Below are 22449 nucleotides of genomic sequence, written 5' to 3'. Positions count from 1 at the left end.
CAAAATAATTTTTAAATGTTGATAAAATGCTATGTTATTTTAGATAAAATATATTATTATACATTATTAATTATAAAAAATAATAAATTAATTTTAAATATATAAAATATAAGTGCATAAAATATAAGTTCTTTGTAATTTTATATTTTATAATATAATTTTAATTTATATATATAGAATTTATTCAAATATAGAATAATATAATTAGTTCATAATAATCCAATAATTTATAAAAAAATCTACTAATTTTAAATAAAAATGATAAAATGCAACTATAACAAATAATATAATATAGATTAATCATAAATAATTAAATTAACAATTTACCTAAATTTAAATATATAAATTCTATCAATATATAATAGCTTTGATCATTACTTTTAATTATATATAGTATATATTTCGTAAATAAATTTTAAATATTTAAATTCCAAAAGATTAAAATTTAATATTTTGATAAAAAATAATATTTCAAAATAAGTTTTTTATATTTTAAATAAAATTTGATTTTATAAAGAATTATATTAAATTTAAGGGATAGTGACATGGATACTATTTTGCATAAAAATCGCATTTTCTTATACAGGTATTGTATTTCAAGTATAGCTTTTGCACAGCCTTCATATTATTTTTGTGTAATTAATTCATACATGAACTTTTAATATTAACAATAAACATCACAATATTTTCTTAAAAATAGTTTTATCAAATCATTATTCTAGATAAATTCAAATTATGATCAAAACTAAATATTTTAAACATTCTCATTATTATAATACAAATTGTTATTATAATTATTATTGAAGAAAAGTTTTTTATAATAAAAATTTTATATATTTAATTAAACATTTTAAGACCCCAATCTAAATAAAAAATATATATATGTATATAAGTTTACATTCCAAAATGGAATATAAGAAATAGCAATATATATATAATTTTACTATCTATACATGTATTTAGATAATTGTATAATAAAGTATGTGCTTATAAAGAGTACCTGTCTGTTATACTATTTTCTATTATGTTATTTTTTTTAAAGTATTTTAAGAATTCGAAACATGCTGTCTACTACAAAAGTAATGTTTACATTGGAATCCCATATGTACATACCACAAAGATATAGAAAATTTTTCATGCTATTATTCTAGCTTAAAAATCACAATTTTTTGTACCTGATTTTAACTACATGCAGTTCACAATTTTGCATCATTTTTTTACTTTTAAAAAGTTATATAATATTTGAAATAATATAATATACAAGTACTATTTTATAATACTATCTGTTAATTATGTAATTCAAAAATGAAGTAACTTCATATATTTTATCCGTGATATTATATTAATTCTTTTTTTTTTCAATAAATTTTTAATACATATTCACGATTAAATTTTCATGCAAAATCTATTTTGTATAAAATTTAAAATATATGTATTGAAATTAATTAAGGATATTGTATATACATGCACGCGAACATACGCGTGCGTGTATATATTCATAAATTTGCTTTTGAATTTTTTGATGTGATCAAAATTCAAATCATTGTTATTATATTTACCGAAATATATATGAATATATATTTATATATATTATTATTTTATAATAATTTTAAGATGTTATTCTATTGTTCAGTACATCAATATGTAAACATATATTTTTGTATTATCATTATTATAGAAATAAAATCTTTAATAGCATTTATAAAATCTCAAAAATGACAAGTATATTTTAACTCAAATAATATTGTTCAGAACACAATTATGATTTATAATTGAAAAGATGACTATTAACTAACTTAAACAAAAGTTGAAACATATGATCTATACGAGATCATTAGTCAAAATATTATAATTCCTTCATAGCAGCTAGAATTATTTCAGAATTACTATATTGCTTTTTATGAATTAATATTTACATTTCGATATAATGAAACTTTATATTTTAAATGCAAATGGTATTTTATCAATGACTGTGCAGAGATTATTAGTTTTCCATTTACTTTTTAATATATAATATAAATTTCATAAAATTAATGTTCATGGAAATTACTATGTTCTCCATTAATGACTGTACATCTATAATGCTAGATATAGGTATAATTATTTCACATTAGCTAGATTTAGAAGATAATGAAATATGATAATTATAATAATCCTCCCACATATCAAGATTTGAACGTCCACATTCACACCAGATAAGTACTCCATCAAATGACATTTTACAATCTCTTTACTATAAATTAATTACATTAAAAAAAAAAAATATCATTAATTTACTATAATACAGCTAACATCTTATTAAGTGTATCCAGCCTAAAAACATTTTCATTTTCTTTACGTATTGTAAGTCTTTTTTCATAGTAATAGGAAAATGGTCAACTTCTATCATGTCATAGAGCGTAGAAGAATTCCAAATATGGCCAAAGCAAACAATTGTTTACATCCATGGGATGTATGTATGTGATTTTAATTATATTGTTCGTTACTAAACGCAGTGCGTCAAGCGCATATAAATTAATTCGCAGTTTTGTGTGTCACTTCATATATATCCTATTTTAGAAAATTACTTTTGCTTTTCACAGCAAATAATAAACAAAAATCAATGACCGTGTCTTTTTGAGATTCTGTTTTTTTTTTAAGCGCTGTTCACACTGGACACTGATTCTTCATTTTCTGCGTACACTATCGTGAACACATTGAACTCACTCACTAATCACTTGTCTGAAACAAATATATGAATCTAACATACTTCTATAAATTATAATAAAAATCAACAAACATTTTATAATTATTAAAAAGAAATAAACATAAATTTATAAATATATACAGATATATTCATTTATAATTTTCTATTTAATCATTTATATCTTATATGCTACTATACTTACAATTATATCACAATGAAGAAATATTCATAGGGATGCGTCACTCAAATGCTATAAATAAAATTCATATTGTTAAAAAATAACAAGTACATAGAATAAAAGTCTTTCTTATCGTACTTACGAGATGGAGATCTAGTATCGGATTGATTCACACCTGATGCATTTATTGTTGCAGGTCCACAAGATACAGATCCATTTGATGGATTAAAATTCAAAAAATCCCAAATTAATATTGTATCGTCATGTGATGACGATACTATCTGGAATTCATCGAATTGAAGTCGAAATACACGACCTGTGTGTTCCTATATTATAAATATATATATTATATATTATAAATAAATATCATTATGAAAATAATTTTATATAATAATAAAATAAAATGTATAAAATATTTTACCACTAATGTACGTATACAAAGTGAGTTAGTTAAAGCACGTGGATCTAATGCTGCCACCAAATCCCATACTTTAATTTTCCTGTAATATAAATATATATATATATATATATATATATATATATGTCTATATATGATAATATAAACTAAAACATAATATTTTGTGTATTTACCCATCATAAGCTCCACTGACTATGTGCTTACTATCAAATCTAATACATCTGACTAATTCGTCGTGTCCTTCTAAAACGCGCAAGCACGCACCACATTCAATATCCCATAATCTGATTGTGTTATCACTGCTACCACTAACTACTAAACAGTCCTTATATTGCAAACACGCTATACCCCGTTTATGTCCATTTAATGTTCGCACAAATTCGCAAGTAGATGTTTTCCATACTTTAATAGTCCTATCACCACTAGCAGAAACAATATATTTTTCATCAAAATCAACAACATTCACTGCTGCCCTATGACCCACTAATACTCTTCTTAATGCAATTTCCGTCTGTGATGTCATATCCCATACAGCAATTGAACGATCCTAAATGAAGAAATAATATTTTTTTCAGTAATACATAAATAGAATATATTAAAATATAAAAAATTTATTGACCTTTGAACAAGTGACCATCATGCCATTATTAAATCTAAGATGTAAAACTGCTTCACAATGATGTATTAATGTATTAACCATTTCTCCAGTATTAGCATCCCAAACTCTTACAGTGCTATCAGAAGAACCAGATATTATTGCTTTGTCATCATACTGTAAACATAAGACAGAACCAGTGTGTCCTGTTAAGACCTTAATGCATTGTAATGTACTTCTGTCCCATATTTTAATAGTATTGTCTCTAAGACCAGAGACAATTTTTTGGTCATCATATTGCAAACAGTAAACACCTTTAGAATTTTCACTTCTACAGTTTATTCTTTGAAGATTAAATCTTCCCATTCTCCAATTACTATCTATACTATCAATATCTTTAACTATTTTGGGATAAAGAGATCTGTAGAAATTATGATTTGGATGACTTTCTCCTGGTCTTGGTTTAAATAAATATTGAATCCTAAAAAGATTAATAAATCAACAAATAAATAAGATTTCAAAAAATATATTAACTAACCATCCTCTCCTTTCTGCAAGACCTCTCCATATTGAATCAGTTCGAACTTTACATTCAATTAATTTTTTCCAAAGCATTCCTTCACTAATTACTCTATGCCATTCTTTACATACTAATTCAGCAGCAATTAATGAATCAGCATCAAGATAAGAAAGAATACTTTCTGCTACATGATCTAATCCTTTTTCTGATAACATAAAATATATATATTTTTATAAAAGATTTAATATATTTCAATATTTAATTAAAAATGATTTAATAAAAATACTCACTTGGCAATAAAGAAATAAAATCTCTTTGCAACATTGGTTTCAGATATGCATTGATGTGCCCATGCTGATAATGACACATTCTTGTTAATAATTGTTCAACAAAATTAACTTGTTCTGGTTCACTCCACTTCTCAAAAAGCTTCATACAAGTTTCTTTTTCTTGTCTATATTGTGCTGAAACTCCAGATGGCAATTCTTTCTTGCGAGTAGGATCATAAAGTATTGTTATTGGATACTGCAAAAACATTATAAAAATTACAATTAATATATGTAACCAATACAATAAAAATATTTTTTTATATGAATATAATATATTGAGAAATAATTATAATTTAATTAAAAAATAATAATAATATAAATATAAAAATATATATACCTTGATGAATTATTATAAATATCACATATATTTGAAGGTACATAGGAATATATATACATATATTTTTTATAATATCTATATTTTAAAATGTAATACATATTATAACAGTATTTATACTGTTTACAAATATTATTTACAAATATCATATAAAATATATTTAAATGATATGTAACTTAAAATAGAATATAGTACTAAGATCTTGACCTCAAATAGATCACTCTTTTTTTAAAACATTAAATGTTTATAGAAATTGAAATTTAAAAATGCAATTTATTATTTTCAATTACAATATTTTCTACAGATATAAGATATCTCTTATCAATTATAAGATATCTCTTATAAATTCAAAATTGTGTATAAAATGTAATGATTAAACATGTAATATAATCAATCATTAGAAAAAAAAAAAGAAGAAAGAAATTATTTATTATTTTAAAATTTGTTACTAAGTCAAATTTTATTAACCAAATGATTTAAAAAAAAAATTCCATTGACGGATCGTCGTCTACACTAATCTAATATTTTGTTTGACCTACTTATTAACGCTTATTACTTTTGTAAGTGAACACTTATAATAAACGCATAATTTTATTAAATATTTTTTGATAGATATTAAATATTTAAAATTAAAAATCAAAATATTATGTTAATATTTTAATTCATTAAAATAATAAAAATTCATTAATATTTTAATTCATTAAAATATTATATCATTATTGATTAAAAAGTTTTTTTTAACGATAGAAATAAATCTATCAACAAATCTTTTCTTAAAATATATACGAAATAATATATATATATATACGAAACACTTGAAATATGTTGTGTATATGTACATTAGACATATAATGATCCTTCGATTTAAAATATCATGATCACTCGACTGTAAAAGGTGGCATAGCAACATTGAGAGTCCTAGTGATCCAGGAGTACCTTGATCATCTGAAAATGTTTCTCTACAGTATTCCCAGTATAACGGGATCGCGAACTCGTGTTGAATCTATGCTCTTTATATCTCTTTGTCTTCGTATCTCTTACGTCCTCTTTTTCATTTAATAAAAAATAAAAAGAACAATTTCATTTTAAATTTTCATAAAAAAAATAGTAATATTTATGTTTATGAAATATGTTGATGATTATTTTTTGATTTAAACTAATGCAATTGTTTATAAAAAATGTTGATAAAAATAAAGATTAATTATTTTTTTTAAATATCTATCGGTTTGCACATACCAAAATACATAAAAAAAAAACAAAGAAAAAATAATAAAAGAAAGAATTATAATAAAAAAATGATTATAGAGTTATAATAAAAAATGATACTTCGCAATTTTTATCATTTTATTTGTAGATAATTTTATAATATTTATTGATAAATATCACAGAAATATTAAAATCGATGCATGATATATATATATATATATATATATATATATATATATATATTCATGAGAATAAAAATCTGATTAAAAAAAATGTTATTAAATATGAAATTAAAAAATGTTTTTAAATAGGAAAATAAAATTATAAATTAATTAAAATTAATTAAAATTTATAAACATAAAATATATGAAAAAAAAACGCAAAAAATATGTTTTGAAGTATTTAACAATAAAATATGAAAACCATGAGCATGTGTCATATTATCTATCCTTAACTATAAATATCTATAATCTAATATAATACATATATATATATATATATATATATATATATATAAATATATATATATCTATTAAATTTTAAAACATTTATCTTTTTAAATATGGAAAAAAAAATTAATTTGGAAATTCCAAAAAAATAGAAAAATTTATATATGTCATAATGATTTATACATATCATAATGTTTTATAAAATGATTATAAATTTTTTAATTATGATACCCATATTATTGTTTTCAACTATTAGTCATATATTTTATTATATAAATTCAATTTATGATAAAATATAATAAATTAATATAAAAAATTAAAAAATATGATAATGTAACAAAAAAAAATCGAATTATAAATCATTAAATAAAGGAATAATAAATTTTTGACAAGTCATATAGTACATCTTGACAAAATAATTCAGAATTCACTTATTTTAACTGACGACATGATATTTGATGAAAATATATTTTAATAAAATATTCACAAATAGAACACTAATGATAATACAATAATGAAAATGATAATATAAATATATTCATAGTACCTTTATATGTATATTCTTTCAATCAAAATTCAATATTATTTTAAGTCACGCAAATATATAAAACATAAAAAAAAAACTATTTTTTATTCATCTCAAATTTCTACACTTGAATGAAAAAAAAATGTATTAATAGAAATGATATTATTTAAATTTACAAGATTTTCTGATATAAAAATTGCAATTTATTGCTTTTTTTTCTCGCAACACTTCGAAATACAGATATTATAGTTTAATTTTAACGATGCATAGACAATTTACTTACATTAACAATACAATATATATATATATAGATCGTGGAATTTATTATTCATTTATAGATTTTAATCATTTTATATTTTATTCTTATAAATATTGATTATTTTATAACAAATATATAATTAATTTATTTATTATTAAATGTTAATTTATCAATCAAAATTGTCGTATTTTTTTTTTAATTAAAAAAAAATAAATTATTAATATATAATATATTATTTTCTTTTGAAAATAAAAATGTATCTTAAAAAAATTTTTCAAAATATATGTCTGAAAATTTTTGATTTACATCCAATTATATCCAATATATATATAAATCAATATCATTATTACATTAAACGTTAATGATAGATAAGAACATTAATTTTCAATTGTTCTAAATTCGTATAAAAGAATAAAAGTTAGAAAATTAAAGTAAATTTTTTTTTTCGATTATTTATTATAAGTATAATATTTCATAGTTTAACATTAGAAATATGAAAAAAGCGTTAAAAAAAAATAGAAAATCATAAAAGAAAAAAGACGAGAGAAAAAGTTAAGAAGCTAACATTGATTATATAGTAAGTTGTTCTCAGTCTGTCAAGATAAAAGATAACCTATGTTTAATCAATTCTTTGTTCTAACAACAAAAACAATTATATTCGATCAAATTATATTAATATTATTTAAATATTAATTAAATAATAATTTTTAAATAAAAAATATATTTGTAGTTTGTATAGTACATCAATTTTATAAAAACATGATAAAAATACAAAATCTTAATAAATAAATTAACTTTAATAAATAATGGAATTTACTAATATTACAATTTAATAATACTTTAAAAAGAAATCAATTTTATGTTTAAGTATTTTTATTTTGTTAAAAAAAATTAAAATAAAAAATATATAGAAAAAAATATTTAAATGGAAATATTAATTATATATTTGTAAATTACATATAAAATATAAATATTATATTTTATTTTTAATAAAAAATTAATTCCAATCATTTGATGACATGAATATCAAGCATAATTTACACTTTATTCTTAAAAATATACATATTTATTTTAAAAATATATATCATTAATATACATACATTTTTTATAACTTTAATCAAAGTAAAATATTTTTTATATTTTACAAGTAATATAATATATAATAAAGCTATTTTAATTAAATTCAATAAAAAAAAATTGAAAGTAATTTTAATTTTCATCAAAATAATAAACTGTTGATAACTGTCATTATCAAATGCACGTAAATAACTTGATATGAAAAACTAAAAGAAATGACCACAATCATAAATAACAGTATACAATCGCATTCTATAACCTCTTACGCATAGGACATTCTGACTAATAGCTTTCATTAAAAAGTACTTATAATAGAAATCTTTATAAAAAATAACGGTCGATCACAAAAATTAGTAAATTTCTCCATCATAAGGAGACATAAGATGGCGGTAGGTTTCGGATCAAAAATACTAATATAAGTTGCGTACCTGAAGATTCGTATTTGTATCTTCAATAATCTCATCTGTTTCCATGTTCATCATTTTCACACAAAACTGACACAATATTGTTGATTCAAATGATGTAAATAGATTTATTTGGTGGAAAGTTCTAGTAAAAGGATAAAACACAGTTTGAACACTAGCGTTTGATTATTCAACACGACTGACGACGCTCATGAGTCCTCGCCATGTACAGGAAGTTGAGACAACATTTCACCAACACAACAGCTCGTAAATAACTATGTCACTTACAGAATCAAGAAATCAAAATGTGTGTGTACGTGTATATTACGATTCTTAATTCATATGGAAAAATGTATTAATCTTATATATGAACAATATTCAAAATATAATTAATTTTCTTTAGAAATATACGAGATATCTGAATGAATTCCCAAATTTATAAAAATATGCACACGATTAACCGCCAATAAAAAGCTTATGAGAAGCACTAACACTATCAAGTTCACAACTGCTTCTGTTTGACTGAATCAACTTGGTGGCGCATCAAACATGAAATTTCCAAGATGGCGCATATGCGCAAAATATTCCGCGCATGTTTCAAACATAATTTCAAATAATTTTATTTATTAAAAGTATTTTTTATTAAATACATTAGTACGTTTATTTATATTTACAATCTATTCATAAAAACGTATATATTTATATACTTGTTACATTTACAAATAATGTATAAAAAAAAAAATAATGTAAAATAAAAGTGGAATTTTTATATTTTATATGGAATTTTTATATTTTAAATTATTTTAATCCTTAGTCTTTTTTCGTAATCGTAGTCTTTTTTTATTAAATCCATTTGATTTGTTCATTTTTATTTCTTGTATTTTCCAACTGAATTTGATTAAGAGCAGCATATGGTTTATGACATACCTGTGAATCTAATGGTGGATAATAGTATCTATAACACATATATGCCAAAAAGTATCCTATTATCGAACCTACAACCACATCTAACATTTTGGGGATATTAAAATATTTATTTTTTAATTAAAATATAATAAATAAACATTTATTCGCTTACCTTGCCAATGATGATGATAATCAAAAGTTCTACTTAATGCAATTAAAAGAGCAATACAAATTGGTAACACAAATGCAAATAATTTCCATAACTGCCCTTTGCCTAGACTAAATGTATGTAGTTTACCAGCTATATATAATGCAATAAAACCAAAGCTTGTAAATGCAACTAAAAAATAAATATATATAAATTTACATAAATAAATATATATGTATAAATAGATCTTTTAATATAATTCAAATATTTCTAAAAAAATATTTCATTTTTTCACATACATGAAGAATGACCACTTGGGAATGATTTTTTTCCATCTTTTATAACAATTGGATTTCCATTACATTTGAAATCTGGATTTGTCTGTCCATCAGGAAAACATCTCCAAAAAAAATCTGGCCGAGGACGACCTATCAAAAAATAAATTGTTATTATAACAATATTATATAATAATTTTTTAAAATCATTAATATTTTAAAATTCTTACCAACAATAAGTTTTATAACATCTGTAATAACACCATTAAATCCTAATGCTAAAGTGACAGCTAATACTGCTTGATAAATGTCAGTTTTATCTTTGTAGACCAGAAAAACACAAAAAATTACCATAACAGGCATTATGAAAACTAAGGGCTAAAAATAAATATGCAAATTAATTTTATACATAAAATTTAATTATAATTTAGTATACACTACCCATAATATAGTAGTTGGAACATAAGATTCTGTTCTTGGTTTTTTATATAACCATAATTCATCTTCATGAATTATTCTAGTAAATGGTTCTGCTTTTTCTAATTCACTATAAATATAAAAAATAATAAATTTATATATAAAAAATAAAGATAAAGATTTATTTTATTTGTAAACTAGTTAAACAAAACTTACATAAATAATCCCACTAAAACAATTCGTAATAATATATCAAATAAATATCCTACTAAAAAATCTTTACTATATATAATACTCATTATGAATTTGAAATTTTAAATATTATAACATAAATATTATAGAAGTACGTATAGAAATACGTATAATAAGTATGTTTTTGTTGAAAAGTTTATATAAATAATTTCACTAAAATAATTCGTAATAACATGTCAAACAAATATCTTGTTAAGAAATCTGAGAATCTATCATATATAATATTCATTATGAATTTGAAGTAATTATAATACAAATATTATAAAAGTACACATAACAAATACGTTGGCACTAAAAAAAATTCAAGCCCTGCAGAGATAGAAATATTTCTTTCCATCACTTATTGCCACAACCTATATGATCTTATTTGTGATGTGACATTTTCAACCAATATGAATACTTATTTTTATAAATATTGAAATCAACCAATCAGATTTGCATTCCGTACAAGCGATTTGGCCAACTTGCTAACAATATATAATATAAACACATGATTTGAAATTATACAAGTCAAATGATTCATTTCATCACAAATACATAAGTATATATACAATTATATATTTATATAATATTAGTTATTAAAAGTTTTTTATATATAAATTTTTTTTATTATTTTTTTATTTATTATAAAAATTATAAGAAATATATTAATTATTTTTTATTAATGTATTAATATATTTGTAATATATGTGTAATATTTGTAAATATATATATAAATTTTTTTTTAATGTATTAAAATATTTTTTTTATAAATATTATTCATTTATAAATTTTTCTAATAAAAAAATTACAATTGGCAATATTAAATTTATATTTTAAATTTATACTTTATATTTAAAGTATTAAATGTATATTTAAATGTATAATAAAGTATATTAAAAATATATTCAAACATTTATTATATATATAAAAAAATATTTGAACATATAGAAAAGTTCAAATACTTTAACATAGAAAACATTACATTTAACTACTAATTTTTTGATTGAATATTCAATTTAATATTAGTATTTAAAAATACTAATATTATAGTATTATTTTTTATATTAATTTTTATTTTATAATAATAATTAAAATTTAGTTAATGTTAACATAATAATAATAATAATATAGTAAATGTTTATTGAAAATCGGACTTTACTATAAAATATTTTAAAAATCGAAAGCTCAAATATAGAGTAATATAAATGAGTATTATTTTATTTATGTCCTATTCTACATTTGTTATTAATTTTCTACAATTGTTATTAATTTGAATAACTTGTTAAAAAAACTTAAAGTATAAAATTTAATTTAATTCTTTAATTGCAAATTGATTGGTTAACGTATCATAAGTGTCAGTAGACATTTATCGTTCTAAATATTATGCGCTATATAAATTGGAATTCTATCTATGTATTTACCTTTCTTTCTATTAATTTTATTTTTTTTATTTTTTGCATTTTAAATTAATGAAATCAATGTATAATAATTATCTTTCTATTACTAATAAAATTATTTTGAATTCGATATATTGATACTATATGCTTACAATGCTTTTACTTTACATGTGTTTTTATGTCTTAGATTATACTGCATTTTTTGTTTGAAGTAACATTGCGTATTATTGTAAAATAATTAATGTTATGATAGTAAAACTTAAAATCTCTAATTTAATATACTGTGAAGGTTAGTTTCATGACGGATATAGTTATTTAATATAATTTATTAATATAAATAATTATTATATATATATAAAATATATATTTTATATATATATGTGTATATATACATATATATATATATATTCGAAGATTTCGAAGATTTATGTACATGTATATATATAAATTTTCGAAAATTCAATTTTTATAATATGTATTTATTTGTCAGTCTTTTTCATTTTTTATATATATTAAAAATTATATTTAAAAAGAAAATAGATATTTAATATATTATGATTATAATTAATTTATTTATAAGAAATATTTAAGAAATTAGATGATTAAAATATTGTGATTAATTATATATAATTTTATATTAATTTTCATATGAATTTTCATGATTCAGATTCAAGATATGAAGTAATAGTCATATGAGGAAGATTGTAAATGATTATAGTATTTATTGCAAGAATCAATTATATTTATAAATATACTGAATATAAAGAATTTAATAATGTTAACATCAACATTAACAATGCCTTCTACATCAATAAATACATCTAGAATACCAAGTCCTATTAGTGATACATTTGATGATAATCCTAGTAGATTAACTACATATTTACATCAACTTGCTGGATGCTATGAAACCGAAATTAATGTACTGGTAAAAGATCATTGTTATGCACGTCCATGGAATTGGAAACCAGAAAATGTTTATGTAAAACCAATAAAAAAATTATTTTTTCCAAAAAAAAATTTATTAATGTAAGAAATGAAAATAATAGAATTATTAAATATAATTATTAAAATGTAATTATAAAATGATATTATTATTTTACTTTTTATATATTAGGGAAAAAATTACTCAGGATGAAGAAATTAATATAGAAGAGGATAATAATGAATTATTAGTACCACCAATAGATTTTACTAGAGCTCGGCATCAAATGGATGAATTACAAAGATTAGCAAATTTTGCTAGACCTGATGAAAATGAAGATTGGGAAGAGAAACTTGATAAAATTTTATGGACACCTGTTCAAAATCGAATATTTACTAAAGTTCTTAAAATATTAAATTCAGAAAGACTTGCAAGATTAGCTAAAGTAAATAATTCAATAGAACCAATTTATCGAAGAACATCAGTTGATACAGCTGCAAGGAGATTTCGGGAAACATTGGCATCTGCTGGTTGGGATTGGAGACTTGCACAATGGTTGCATAATTTATTGTTTGACCATCTTCCTCAAGAATATCTTGGTATTTATCTTGACATATTGCAAACTTTAAGATTAAAAATTCCTCAACTTATTGATAAAATGATTGCTGTACAACCAAATATTAATGCAAAAACGGGTTCCATAACATGGGAAACTCTTGGATCACTTCTTAAACGGACATGGGATCCTGTTACACCAAGTTTAAATAGCAATAGACTTGTAATTATTTTTTTTATTAGATATATCAAAATATATTTTATATGAATTTAATAATAATAATATATATAAATATGATTATTGTTATAGAAAAAATTACCAGGAAATCCAATTTTGATAATAGTTCCTTCTGGAGTAGGATCTAATATTTCTACTCGGCAACATAAATGGATTTCACAATTAGGAGCTTTAGGAATGGTTGTTACTGTTCATACACATTTAGGTTTATCAGCCAATAGAATGACTATGATGGTATGCATTGACCAATTAGTTCAAGCCACTAGAACTAAAATACAAGATATTAGGAGTGATTTTCCTGGTAGACCTATTATTCTTGTTGGTTTTAATACTGGTGCTGCTCTTGCATGTCAGGTATAATATTTATCTGTGTATTTTAATATAATATGATAATAGATTCAATATGAAATCTTTAATATTTATAGGTAGCACAAATGGAACATGTAACTGCAGTTATTTGCCTTGGCTTTCCGTTTTTTACAGTTGAAGGAAAAAGAGGTACATCTGATGATACATTAATGGATATTCGATGTCCAATTATGTTTGTAATAGGACAAAATGCTACACTTGTAAGATCTGATGATTTAGAAGACCTCAGAGAAAAAATGATGGTTGAAACAAGTTTGATAGTAGTTGGAACTGCTGATGATCATTTAAGAATATCTACTGCAAAAAAGATATCAGAAGGTATTACACAAAATATGGTAGATAGATGTATCTTAGACGAAATTGGAGATTTTGTAGGAACTATTCTTTTGCAACCACATCCATTACCATTAAGATCAACATCATTAGCAAATTATGAAAATAAAAACAACAGAAAGGAACCACGAAAACGAAGAAATTCAACAAGTAGTTCTGTCGAAAGTAAACCAAATTCTCCTACTATAAAAAAGTCACGACCGAATACACCAATTTCTTCTGTTGTATCTATTGGACAAAATACACAATCAGCTACGATTTCTCGAATAGGAACATTTAGTACACAACAAAATATAATCGCAGTAGGTGGAATACATACAAATCATGCACAGACTGTAAAACGGAAACCTCGAGTTGTTAATAATCAAAAAAATCATTTCGTAGAGCATTTAATAACGTCTAGACTTTCCGGACAAGTAAGTTTTTAATTTTAATTAAAGGAGAGTATCCAAATATATATATATATGTATATATATATATATATTTTTCAGTCAAATTCGAATTCAGATAATGGTGGTATAACGTTAAATATTGGTTCATTGGCAAGTTTAGCGCCAATTGGGCCAATACGATTAGCTCCAACATCGTCAGGTCAAACAATATCTACAACAATTAAAAATATTCCTAAATCTTCAATTGCATCAACTAAAGTGCCTAAAATTGTTTCAACGAATGTACAGTTACAAAACGTGTCAAAAATGAAAACTATTGTATCATCAAATAAAGGTTTTTCTAAAGTAATATCAAACAACTATAGGCATCTCAATATTCCTGACAAAAATGGAGATACAAAACTTGTTAATGTTTTAACAACATCAGGAAATCAAATTAGAGTTAATACTTTAACAGCTGCAGGTAAATTTTACATATTGTTTTATTATCATTATATATTATTATATATATCATTATATATATTTTATATAACATGTATATTTTTTCTTCTTTTTCTCTAGCCATACATAATAAACCTACGATTGGTACATCAAATGGAACTTTATCAAATATTTTACAAAATGGAAAAACTTCTCTCACACTTGCTACTAATTCATCATCTGCACGTGTATCTGCAGCTTCTAGTATCTTATTAACTCCAAATAATTCTGTGGCAACTAACATAACATCAACTACATCGACAATATCAAAAGGTAGAATATTATTATCTAATCAGTTATTAAATAACTTGCCTACATAATCTTTTTTTAATCTTTAATCAAATGTATATATTTTTTGCAAGTATAAGATACGAATTCATAAAATGATTATAAAGTTGAATTATTGTTATTTTGAATAATATTTTGGATTATGAAATTTTTATAAGAAAAAATCTTTATCTAAAAAAATTTTAATTTTATTCTCTAAATTTCATGACAATTTTTGTATATATGTATAAAAATTATATTGTAACATATATATTTGAAATATATTTAATAAATTCATATCTAAGAAAAAAAAAAGTAAAAAATGAAAACAAAATTAAATTGTGAAATTCATGACCTAATTCATGACCAATTTTTGACCTAAAAAAATTAAAATATAAATATGAAAAATATAAAAAGTTAAACAAAATAAATATCTAAATATTTAGTATATATATTTAGTGAGTAAAGAACACTGGAAGGAAGAATTCATGTCATCTATCGATACATTTATCAAATTTATATCATGCAAATTGCTATTATGTAAGTTTTTTATTCTATATGCACAAAATTAGTATTAGAATTTTTACCTAATATATTATTTATTAATAACATCATTTAATATTTCCTTGATTTATTAAAATAATTTTGAATTTTATATATTTTTATAATTTATTATTTTGATCTAAAAATATATATCTTCATATGGAAAATCATATATATCGTACATATGAAAAAAATATTATGCATGAAAATATAATGTGACAAAATAAATTTTTCATAAAATGTATCGATTTTAAATACTATTTTCTTTATATTTTTGGAAATATATATAAAAAGAAAAATAGGTTTTGATCTTAATTATATGTATATTTTTTATTATATAATAATTAAAATTTAATAATGATAGATTTTATTTTTTCTAGTCATAACATTTTTATTACATTATTTGCATTTTTCTTTACAATTGTATATTTATATATAGAAATATACAGAAAAGAGATTTTATATAGTATTTTTTTAATATAAAAATACTATAAGGATATTAAATGTATGTATCTTTGTTTAGCATGTGATGTAACATATGTCCAATTATAGAGAGCATGTATTTATATTATTTTTTTACAATTAATATAAGTTTATATTTAAAAGTATAAAGTAATATGTTGTAAATATATTACTACTATTTTTTATTTTATGTTAAATAAACATTTTTCCATGTAATTTGAATTTATTTGTCTCCTTGCCCTAAATCCTCTTAATGTAAATTGTATATATATGTATTATATGTAATTATATAATTTGCAAAAAATTAATGATATTAAAATTTTTTTTTATTTATAATTTAATATCTTTTTTATAATCTTTTTTTATGTAGCAAAATAATTTAAATATATTATATTACTGTATAATCTAAATGATTGTTTACATTTTAAGCATATTTTTTAAAATAATAAAATTTTGTATATTAATTATTATATTTAATTATATAATTTATAATAATTTTAAAAAACATATATAAAATCAAACTTAAACATTTTTTATGTTTAATAGTTATATTTAATATTTGCATGATCATAATCATTCTTAAAGATATTAGATTTACATAATTCATGTAAAAGAAAAATGTTTATCTCTGAATCTATAACAATGCAATGATGAAATTTTTTGTATTTATTTATATTTTTAAAAATTGTTGAAATATATATATATGTTTATAGTGATGGACGACATGGCAACATCCAGTAGTTCTTCGCATGTGATGCTCAGTTCCACTCATTCCTTGGATACATTCAAGATGTCACAATTATCCCGACAAGTAACAACTTGTAATAACTCTCATAATACATCATGTGGGAATATAATTATGGTTGAAAATTCTCTTAATGCTAAACCTACTTGTTCATCAGTGATAGTACCACTAAATAGTCATAATTCAGGAACTATTTTACCGTTATCTAATAAACTAAAACTCACTCAAAAATCGACTAAAACAATGCCAAAGATTACAGTCAACACATCCAATTTACAAAGAATCCATAAACCTCAAACATTACAGAAGAATTCTCTTGTAAATGAGATTGATGATGAATTAGGAAATATATTAGATATTCCAATAATCTTTGCAAAAGATGATGATAATTTAAATTCTATTGATAAAAATTCATCTTTATCTCAAACAATGCCTGTAGATATTCATGAAAAAAATACACCTAAACTAAATAGCAATACCAAAGTTGTTCTCATAAGTAACAAACAAGATAAATTACAACAAACAGCTAATAAATTTGTGACACCTTCTACCCAAGCTATTATATGTCCTAATGTAGCTGTACAAAATTTAAATCATGTAATATTACAGACAAAGCCTCAAACTCCTACTTTATCCAAAACTAAAACTACAATTCCAATACAAACTCGTTCAAATCAACCTACTATTAAATATACTAAAATAATTCTTGCAAAAAGAAATTCTCAATCAGTTTATCAAAATGATAAAAATGAACAAGTCATTGTAACAAAGACAATTGATAAAATTAATGCACCTAAATTGTTAAATTTCGATAAAAATGAACATCGATATACACAAATTGCAACAAAGCAAATAAAAAAGAACGAAAATAATATAATAGATGACGTATTAGAAATAGAAGATGCTATAAAAATGAATATTATAGAACGTAAACATATATCTCTACAAAGAGTTGATCTAGCATCACAAACAAATGATAATATAAAAGAAAGTTTAACTGAAATAAAGATAAATGTATCTAAAGAAAATAATTCAGAATGTACTAAAATTGACGATATAATAAATTTGCAAATGTAAAATTTTCATCTCAACTAAAGATATACATCTGTATCAAAATGAAGCATATTGTACATGCAAATCTGACTTATGATAAAAATTAAATCATTATAGGAAAGGTACAGTTATTAATTTTCTCGTTAAAACTCATAAATCATAATAATTAATTTTTTAATCTCTTTATTTAAAGATCTATTTAACAGAAAATAGTTTAGTTTTATAAATTTCATATAATCTAAATTAACAAATTAATTATAAAAATTATTATTATTTACAGATTACGCACAGTGTTATATTTCATTTCATTCTTATAATTTGCATTACATGTAATTTTAACTATTACAAGCTTTATAAAAATCTATGTATCCATTTGCAAATAATTCAGTATTATTGATAGTATTAATATATTCTTTGAATTCACTATTCATGAAATGATAAGTTGTTACTGTTTTCTTGATACTTGTCTTTCTAGGAACTGGTACTGCTGGTTTAAATACAACACCAGTAGGATCAAATTCAATATGAAGCTCTTCTGGAGAACTGGAAGAAATAAAGAAATTTAAAAAAAAAAATAAATTCTTGTTACATAGAATTGTATATTATATCTTAAATATTAAAAAAAATTTCAACAAAATTTGAACTTACAGTTTAGCAATTTCTGAAGATAAACTGCCTTCACCTATTGATGGCACATTCCAAGCTATATTTTTTGCCATCTTTTGTACAATACTGTGATAATGTCGCTAATAATAAAAAATATAAATTTGTCAATAATTATATTTAAATTTAACAAAATTACATAACTTTTATAAATATATACTTGTAAAGCTGCAAGTTCCCATAATGCTGAACAATGTGCATTGCAATACTCAGGTTCTTCTAGTTCTGCTTGATAAAAACCATCTCCTATAGTACAATCAGTATCTAACAAAATATCTAACTCTTTTCCAAGTTGTATATTTTGTTTTATAATACCAAGAATGCCTAGTACCTCATTATGTTGTAATTGTAAAGTTAAAATAGCTATTCTTTTGATGAAAGCTATTAATCGTCTTTGAGTTATTCTTTTTCTTCTATGAATTAAAGTTTGAACTAAAATTTTTATAATAATTTCTGTCTCTGAATAAGTTTTACCACAATGAATGTTTAATAAATTTTTATATAAATGTGCATAAAACCTATTTAAAAATTATGTGTAATTAATTTAAGATTTTAATAATTAAATCTTAACTTTTTCATTTACAATATTTATTCTTGCTCAATACAAACCGATAAGGATCAAGATTTAATTGTAAACCTTGTCCTGATAATATTGTAAATATACATTGAATGCAATATAATTGATCTTTCAAACTTAAATTATTTTCTTCCATTAGTTTATCTATAGTAGTTACTAAGTCCTGATAAAAATCTAAGTTTATGCAATGTGCAAATCTGTAATTATTCGATATTATTAGATATCTTATAATTTAATATATAATTTAATTTAATGAAAAACTATTATACTTTGCTAATCCTTCCAAACAAATAGATAAAATTTTACTATTTGGAGCCTGTTTTAAGATTCTAAAATAAATCGTAAATACTATGTTTGTTATTTCAGCAAGTAATTTTTGTTTAGTTTGCTTATTTTCTTCTGCTTTAGTTTCTAATAATTCTCTTTCTATTTGTTCAAGTTTTTTATTCTTCTTCCGTTCTTTTTTACTTAAGGCAAGAATTCTTTGTTTATAAGATATAAGTTTTTTTTGTTTAGTATCTTCTTCTTTTTCTTTATCTAAGTTTATATCTTTTATACGAAGAAATAAAAGTACTGATAGAACTTCAGAATGTACAGAATGAGCTTTTAATTTTATGTATTGATTTAATTTACGTACTATCTGTAGAATAGATTAGATTTAATAATTTATAGAATAGAATAGATTTAATAATTTATACAAAATGAATATAATTATTATAAAATACAACCAAATATATTATGTTTCTTACTATAAGAGATAATTCAGCACGTTTGTCTTCTTTGAAAATCTGAGATAGGCATTTTAGGACTTTTTGTCTTATAAATTCATATTTATTATCTAATAATGGTATAAGAAAATTTGCTATATTAATAGAGTAATTAAAGTAAGGATGCATCATTAGAAGATCACACATGCATGTTACTGCAACTTTTCCTAATTCAATTTGTTGTTCTTTTATTTTTCGTGTATCTCCTTTCTTCTTTTTTAATATATTAATCATTTTTTCTAACTTCTGTAGATAATATTTATAATATTTCAATAATATAGTTTCATAATTTTGTAATGCAAGTGTTTCTTTTTTTACTAAAAAGAAAGTAGGAAGCTTATAATTTGTAATAACTATAATAATTACATATTATTACGTACATTTTACACCTTCTTGTGGAATTTGAAGAATTTGATAAGATGGCAATAGATCTTTAAAAACTTCCATTAAAGAAACAGTTGCCAATTTTCTTACAGTAATATATACCTCTGGATTAGTTTCTTCCATTAATTCTAATAATGCTTTAAAATTTTCACATTTTGTTTCTGGTGTTTCTAAAAGATTGCTAGATAATAATCCAATTTTTAAACGTTTAGATGTCAATATTTCTTTACGATATGCTAATAGTTCTATTATGGATATAGATTTTTTGTTTTCATCTTTATTTTTATTCTAAAACATTAATTAAAATAAAAAATATATATTTTTTTATATATTCTAATAGCTAATATAGCTTCATAAAGTTTGATGAAGTCTTACGTGTAAATTTGATTCTATTTCTATATTATCTTCAGCATTATGTTCCTTTTCAGAAATGTTCTCATTATCTTCAATATCAGTTTCTGGAATTAATCTCTTCTCTATAATTCCATTTTTTGTTTTTATAGGAAGTAACATACGAACTTTTTTTATACCTCCTTGATCAATTACTTTTGATATATTATTTTCATATCTTTCCTCAATTGTTTGTTTCTTTTTGTTCTTGTTTTTATTATTTTTTTTATCATTAATTGCTCTAAAGTATGTATAATATAAAATATATTTTATATATTATTAAATAGTAATAATAATATATTTTAAAATAAAACATTAACTATGATAATATTCATACTCATTTAGATGTATTTGTTTTAACAAATTATATGAGTTATTAGAAATAGCTTTTTGTAAAAAATCTAAATCTTCTTTCTCAACCATGTCTGTAAGATCTTCATCATGATCATTTTCTTTTTCTTCTATAGATTCTATATGTGAAAATATTTGTTTTTGGATTGGTTTTTTAACTAATTTATGTCTTCTTATCTTAAGTTTCCCTTGATGTGCAAGTTTTGTTCTTTTTTGATTACTTCTTTTAATTATACTAATTTTAAGTTTTTTCTATTTAATTAAAAAATTTAAATTAATAAAGAATATAAATAATAATTTTTTATAAAAAAGATTTACATGTTTTTATAAAACATATATATATGTTAGGTTAACGTTGTTATTTTCGAATAAAATAAATTATTATTACTTACTGCCATTTTTAGTTGTTTTAACTATTTTATTTAATTTAATCTAATATTTTTATTTAAGTTTATTTAAGTTTAAGTAAATTATTGATTCAAATAATTAAACTTTTTTTATTTTTTCAGAAATCATTCCTATAAAATATATTTTTAATGCGACACGTGCTTTTACATATATCAATATATAATACATATCACATAAAATTGTATACAT

The 22449-nt window shown here is 21.5% G+C and overlaps 4 protein-coding genes across 9 annotated transcripts; 1 reads left to right on the top strand and 3 right to left on the bottom strand.

Annotated features, from left to right (window-relative positions):
- Positions 1–1984: 1984 nt before the first annotated feature.
- On the bottom strand, positions 1985–9453 carry LOC122712814 (beta-TrCP). 2 transcript variants are annotated; one of them, XM_043932730.1, is made up of 9 exons: positions 9006–9453; positions 4688–4922; positions 4416–4602; positions 3902–4358; positions 3456–3829; positions 3286–3364; positions 3040–3190; positions 2889–2936; positions 1985–2721 (listed from the first exon to the last, which is right to left on the bottom strand). In XM_043932730.1, exons 1-8 carry the CDS (start codon positions 9057–9059, stop codon positions 2926–2928), a joined length of 1548 nt encoding a protein of 515 aa, XP_043788665.1. In that variant the 5' UTR covers positions 9060–9453; the 3' UTR covers positions 1985–2721; positions 2889–2925. The 2 variants fall into 2 exon arrangements, with proteins under 2 accessions (XP_043788665.1, XP_043788664.1); XM_043932729.1 differs by having other exon boundaries at positions 3007–3190; positions 9006–9452.
- Positions 9454–9755: 302 nt separating this feature from the next.
- Positions 9756–11301, bottom strand: LOC122712898 (phospholipid phosphatase 4). 3 transcript variants are annotated; one of them, XM_043932899.1, is made up of 6 exons: positions 10944–11301; positions 10752–10857; positions 10541–10688; positions 10335–10463; positions 10060–10227; positions 9756–9988 (listed from the first exon to the last, which is right to left on the bottom strand). In XM_043932899.1, the coding sequence occupies exons 1-6, from the start codon at positions 11024–11026 to the stop codon at positions 9825–9827; spliced, it is 798 nt and encodes a 265-aa protein (XP_043788834.1). In that variant the 5' UTR covers positions 11027–11301; the 3' UTR covers positions 9756–9824. The 3 variants fall into 3 exon arrangements, with proteins under 3 accessions (XP_043788834.1, XP_043788836.1, XP_043788837.1); XM_043932901.1 differs by having other exon boundaries at positions 9756–9976; XM_043932902.1 differs by having other exon boundaries at positions 9780–9936.
- A 1026-nt stretch (positions 11302–12327) lies between these two features.
- On the top strand, positions 12328–19328 carry LOC122712904 (KAT8 regulatory NSL complex subunit 3). 3 transcript variants are annotated; one of them, XM_043932912.1, is made up of 11 exons: positions 12328–12374; positions 12546–12647; positions 13026–13387; positions 13476–14061; positions 14149–14430; positions 14502–15194; positions 15270–15633; positions 15732–15923; positions 16377–16457; positions 17636–18842; positions 19196–19328. In XM_043932912.1, the coding sequence occupies exons 3-10, from the start codon at positions 13134–13136 to the stop codon at positions 18742–18744; spliced, it is 3561 nt and encodes a 1186-aa protein (XP_043788847.1). In that variant the 5' UTR covers positions 12328–12374; positions 12546–12647; positions 13026–13133; the 3' UTR covers positions 18745–18842; positions 19196–19328. The 3 variants fall into 3 exon arrangements, with proteins under 3 accessions (XP_043788847.1, XP_043788846.1, XP_043788848.1); XM_043932911.1 differs by having other exon boundaries at positions 12344–12647; XM_043932913.1 differs by lacking the exon at positions 16377–16457 and having other exon boundaries at positions 12344–12647.
- LOC122712905 (nucleolar complex protein 3 homolog) lies at positions 19030–22302 on the bottom strand. The gene is made up of 10 exons (XM_043932915.1): positions 22245–22302; positions 21839–22104; positions 21487–21742; positions 21108–21399; positions 20710–21044; positions 20230–20600; positions 19993–20157; positions 19544–19901; positions 19369–19466; positions 19030–19263 (listed from the first exon to the last, which is right to left on the bottom strand). The coding sequence occupies exons 1-10, from the start codon at positions 22248–22250 to the stop codon at positions 19056–19058; spliced, it is 2355 nt and encodes a 784-aa protein (XP_043788850.1). The 5' UTR covers positions 22251–22302; the 3' UTR covers positions 19030–19055.
- Between the last annotated feature and the right edge of the window lie 147 nt (positions 22303–22449).

This window comes from Apis laboriosa, unplaced genomic scaffold (genome assembly GCF_014066325.1).
Source record: "Apis laboriosa isolate Shangri-la unplaced genomic scaffold, ASM1406632v1 scaffold21_cov150, whole genome shotgun sequence".
Lineage (NCBI taxonomy): Eukaryota > Metazoa > Arthropoda > Insecta > Hymenoptera > Apidae > Apis > Apis laboriosa.
The sequence above is the reverse complement of the archived record's forward strand: the minus strand, read 5'-3'. Positions and strand labels throughout refer to the sequence as shown.

Coding starts and splice junctions, on each gene's coding strand:
- LOC122712898 (XM_043932899.1), bottom strand. CDS start 11,026: ATGAGTATTATATATAGTAAAGATTTTTTAGTAGGATATTTATTTGAT. Junction 10,858..10,943: donor GTTTTAGTGGGATTATTTAT/GTAAGTTTTGTT, acceptor TTATATTTATAG/TGAATTAGAAAAAGCAGAAC. Junction 10,689..10,751: donor TTCCAACTACTATATTATGG/GTAGTGTATACT, acceptor ATTTATTTTTAG/CCCTTAGTTTTCATAATGCC.
- LOC122712905 (XM_043932915.1), bottom strand. Junction 21,400..21,486: donor AAATAGAATCAAATTTACAC/GTAAGACTTCAT, acceptor TTAATGTTTTAG/AATAAAAATAAAGATGAAAA. Junction 19,264..19,368: donor TCTTCAGAAATTGCTAAACT/GTAAGTTCAAAT, acceptor TATTTCTTCCAG/TTCTCCAGAAGAGCTTCATA.
- LOC122712904 (XM_043932912.1), top strand. CDS start 13,134: ATGTTAACATCAACATTAACAATGCCTTCTACATCAATAAATACATCT. Junction 15,634..15,731: donor TAATACTTTAACAGCTGCAG/GTAAATTTTACA, acceptor CTTTTTCTCTAG/CCATACATAATAAACCTACG. Junction 15,924..16,376: donor TACATCGACAATATCAAAAG/GTAGAATATTAT, acceptor ATATATATTTAG/TGAGTAAAGAACACTGGAAG.
- LOC122712814 (XM_043932729.1), bottom strand. CDS start 9,059: ATGATGAACATGGAAACAGATGAGATTATTGAAGATACAAATACGAAT. Junction 4,923..9,005: donor ATACAAATACGAATCTTCAG/GTACGCAACTTA, acceptor ATGTTTTTGCAG/TATCCAATAACAATACTTTA. Junction 4,603..4,687: donor TTTTATTTCTTTATTGCCAA/GTGAGTATTTTT, acceptor TTATGTTATCAG/AAAAAGGATTAGATCATGTA.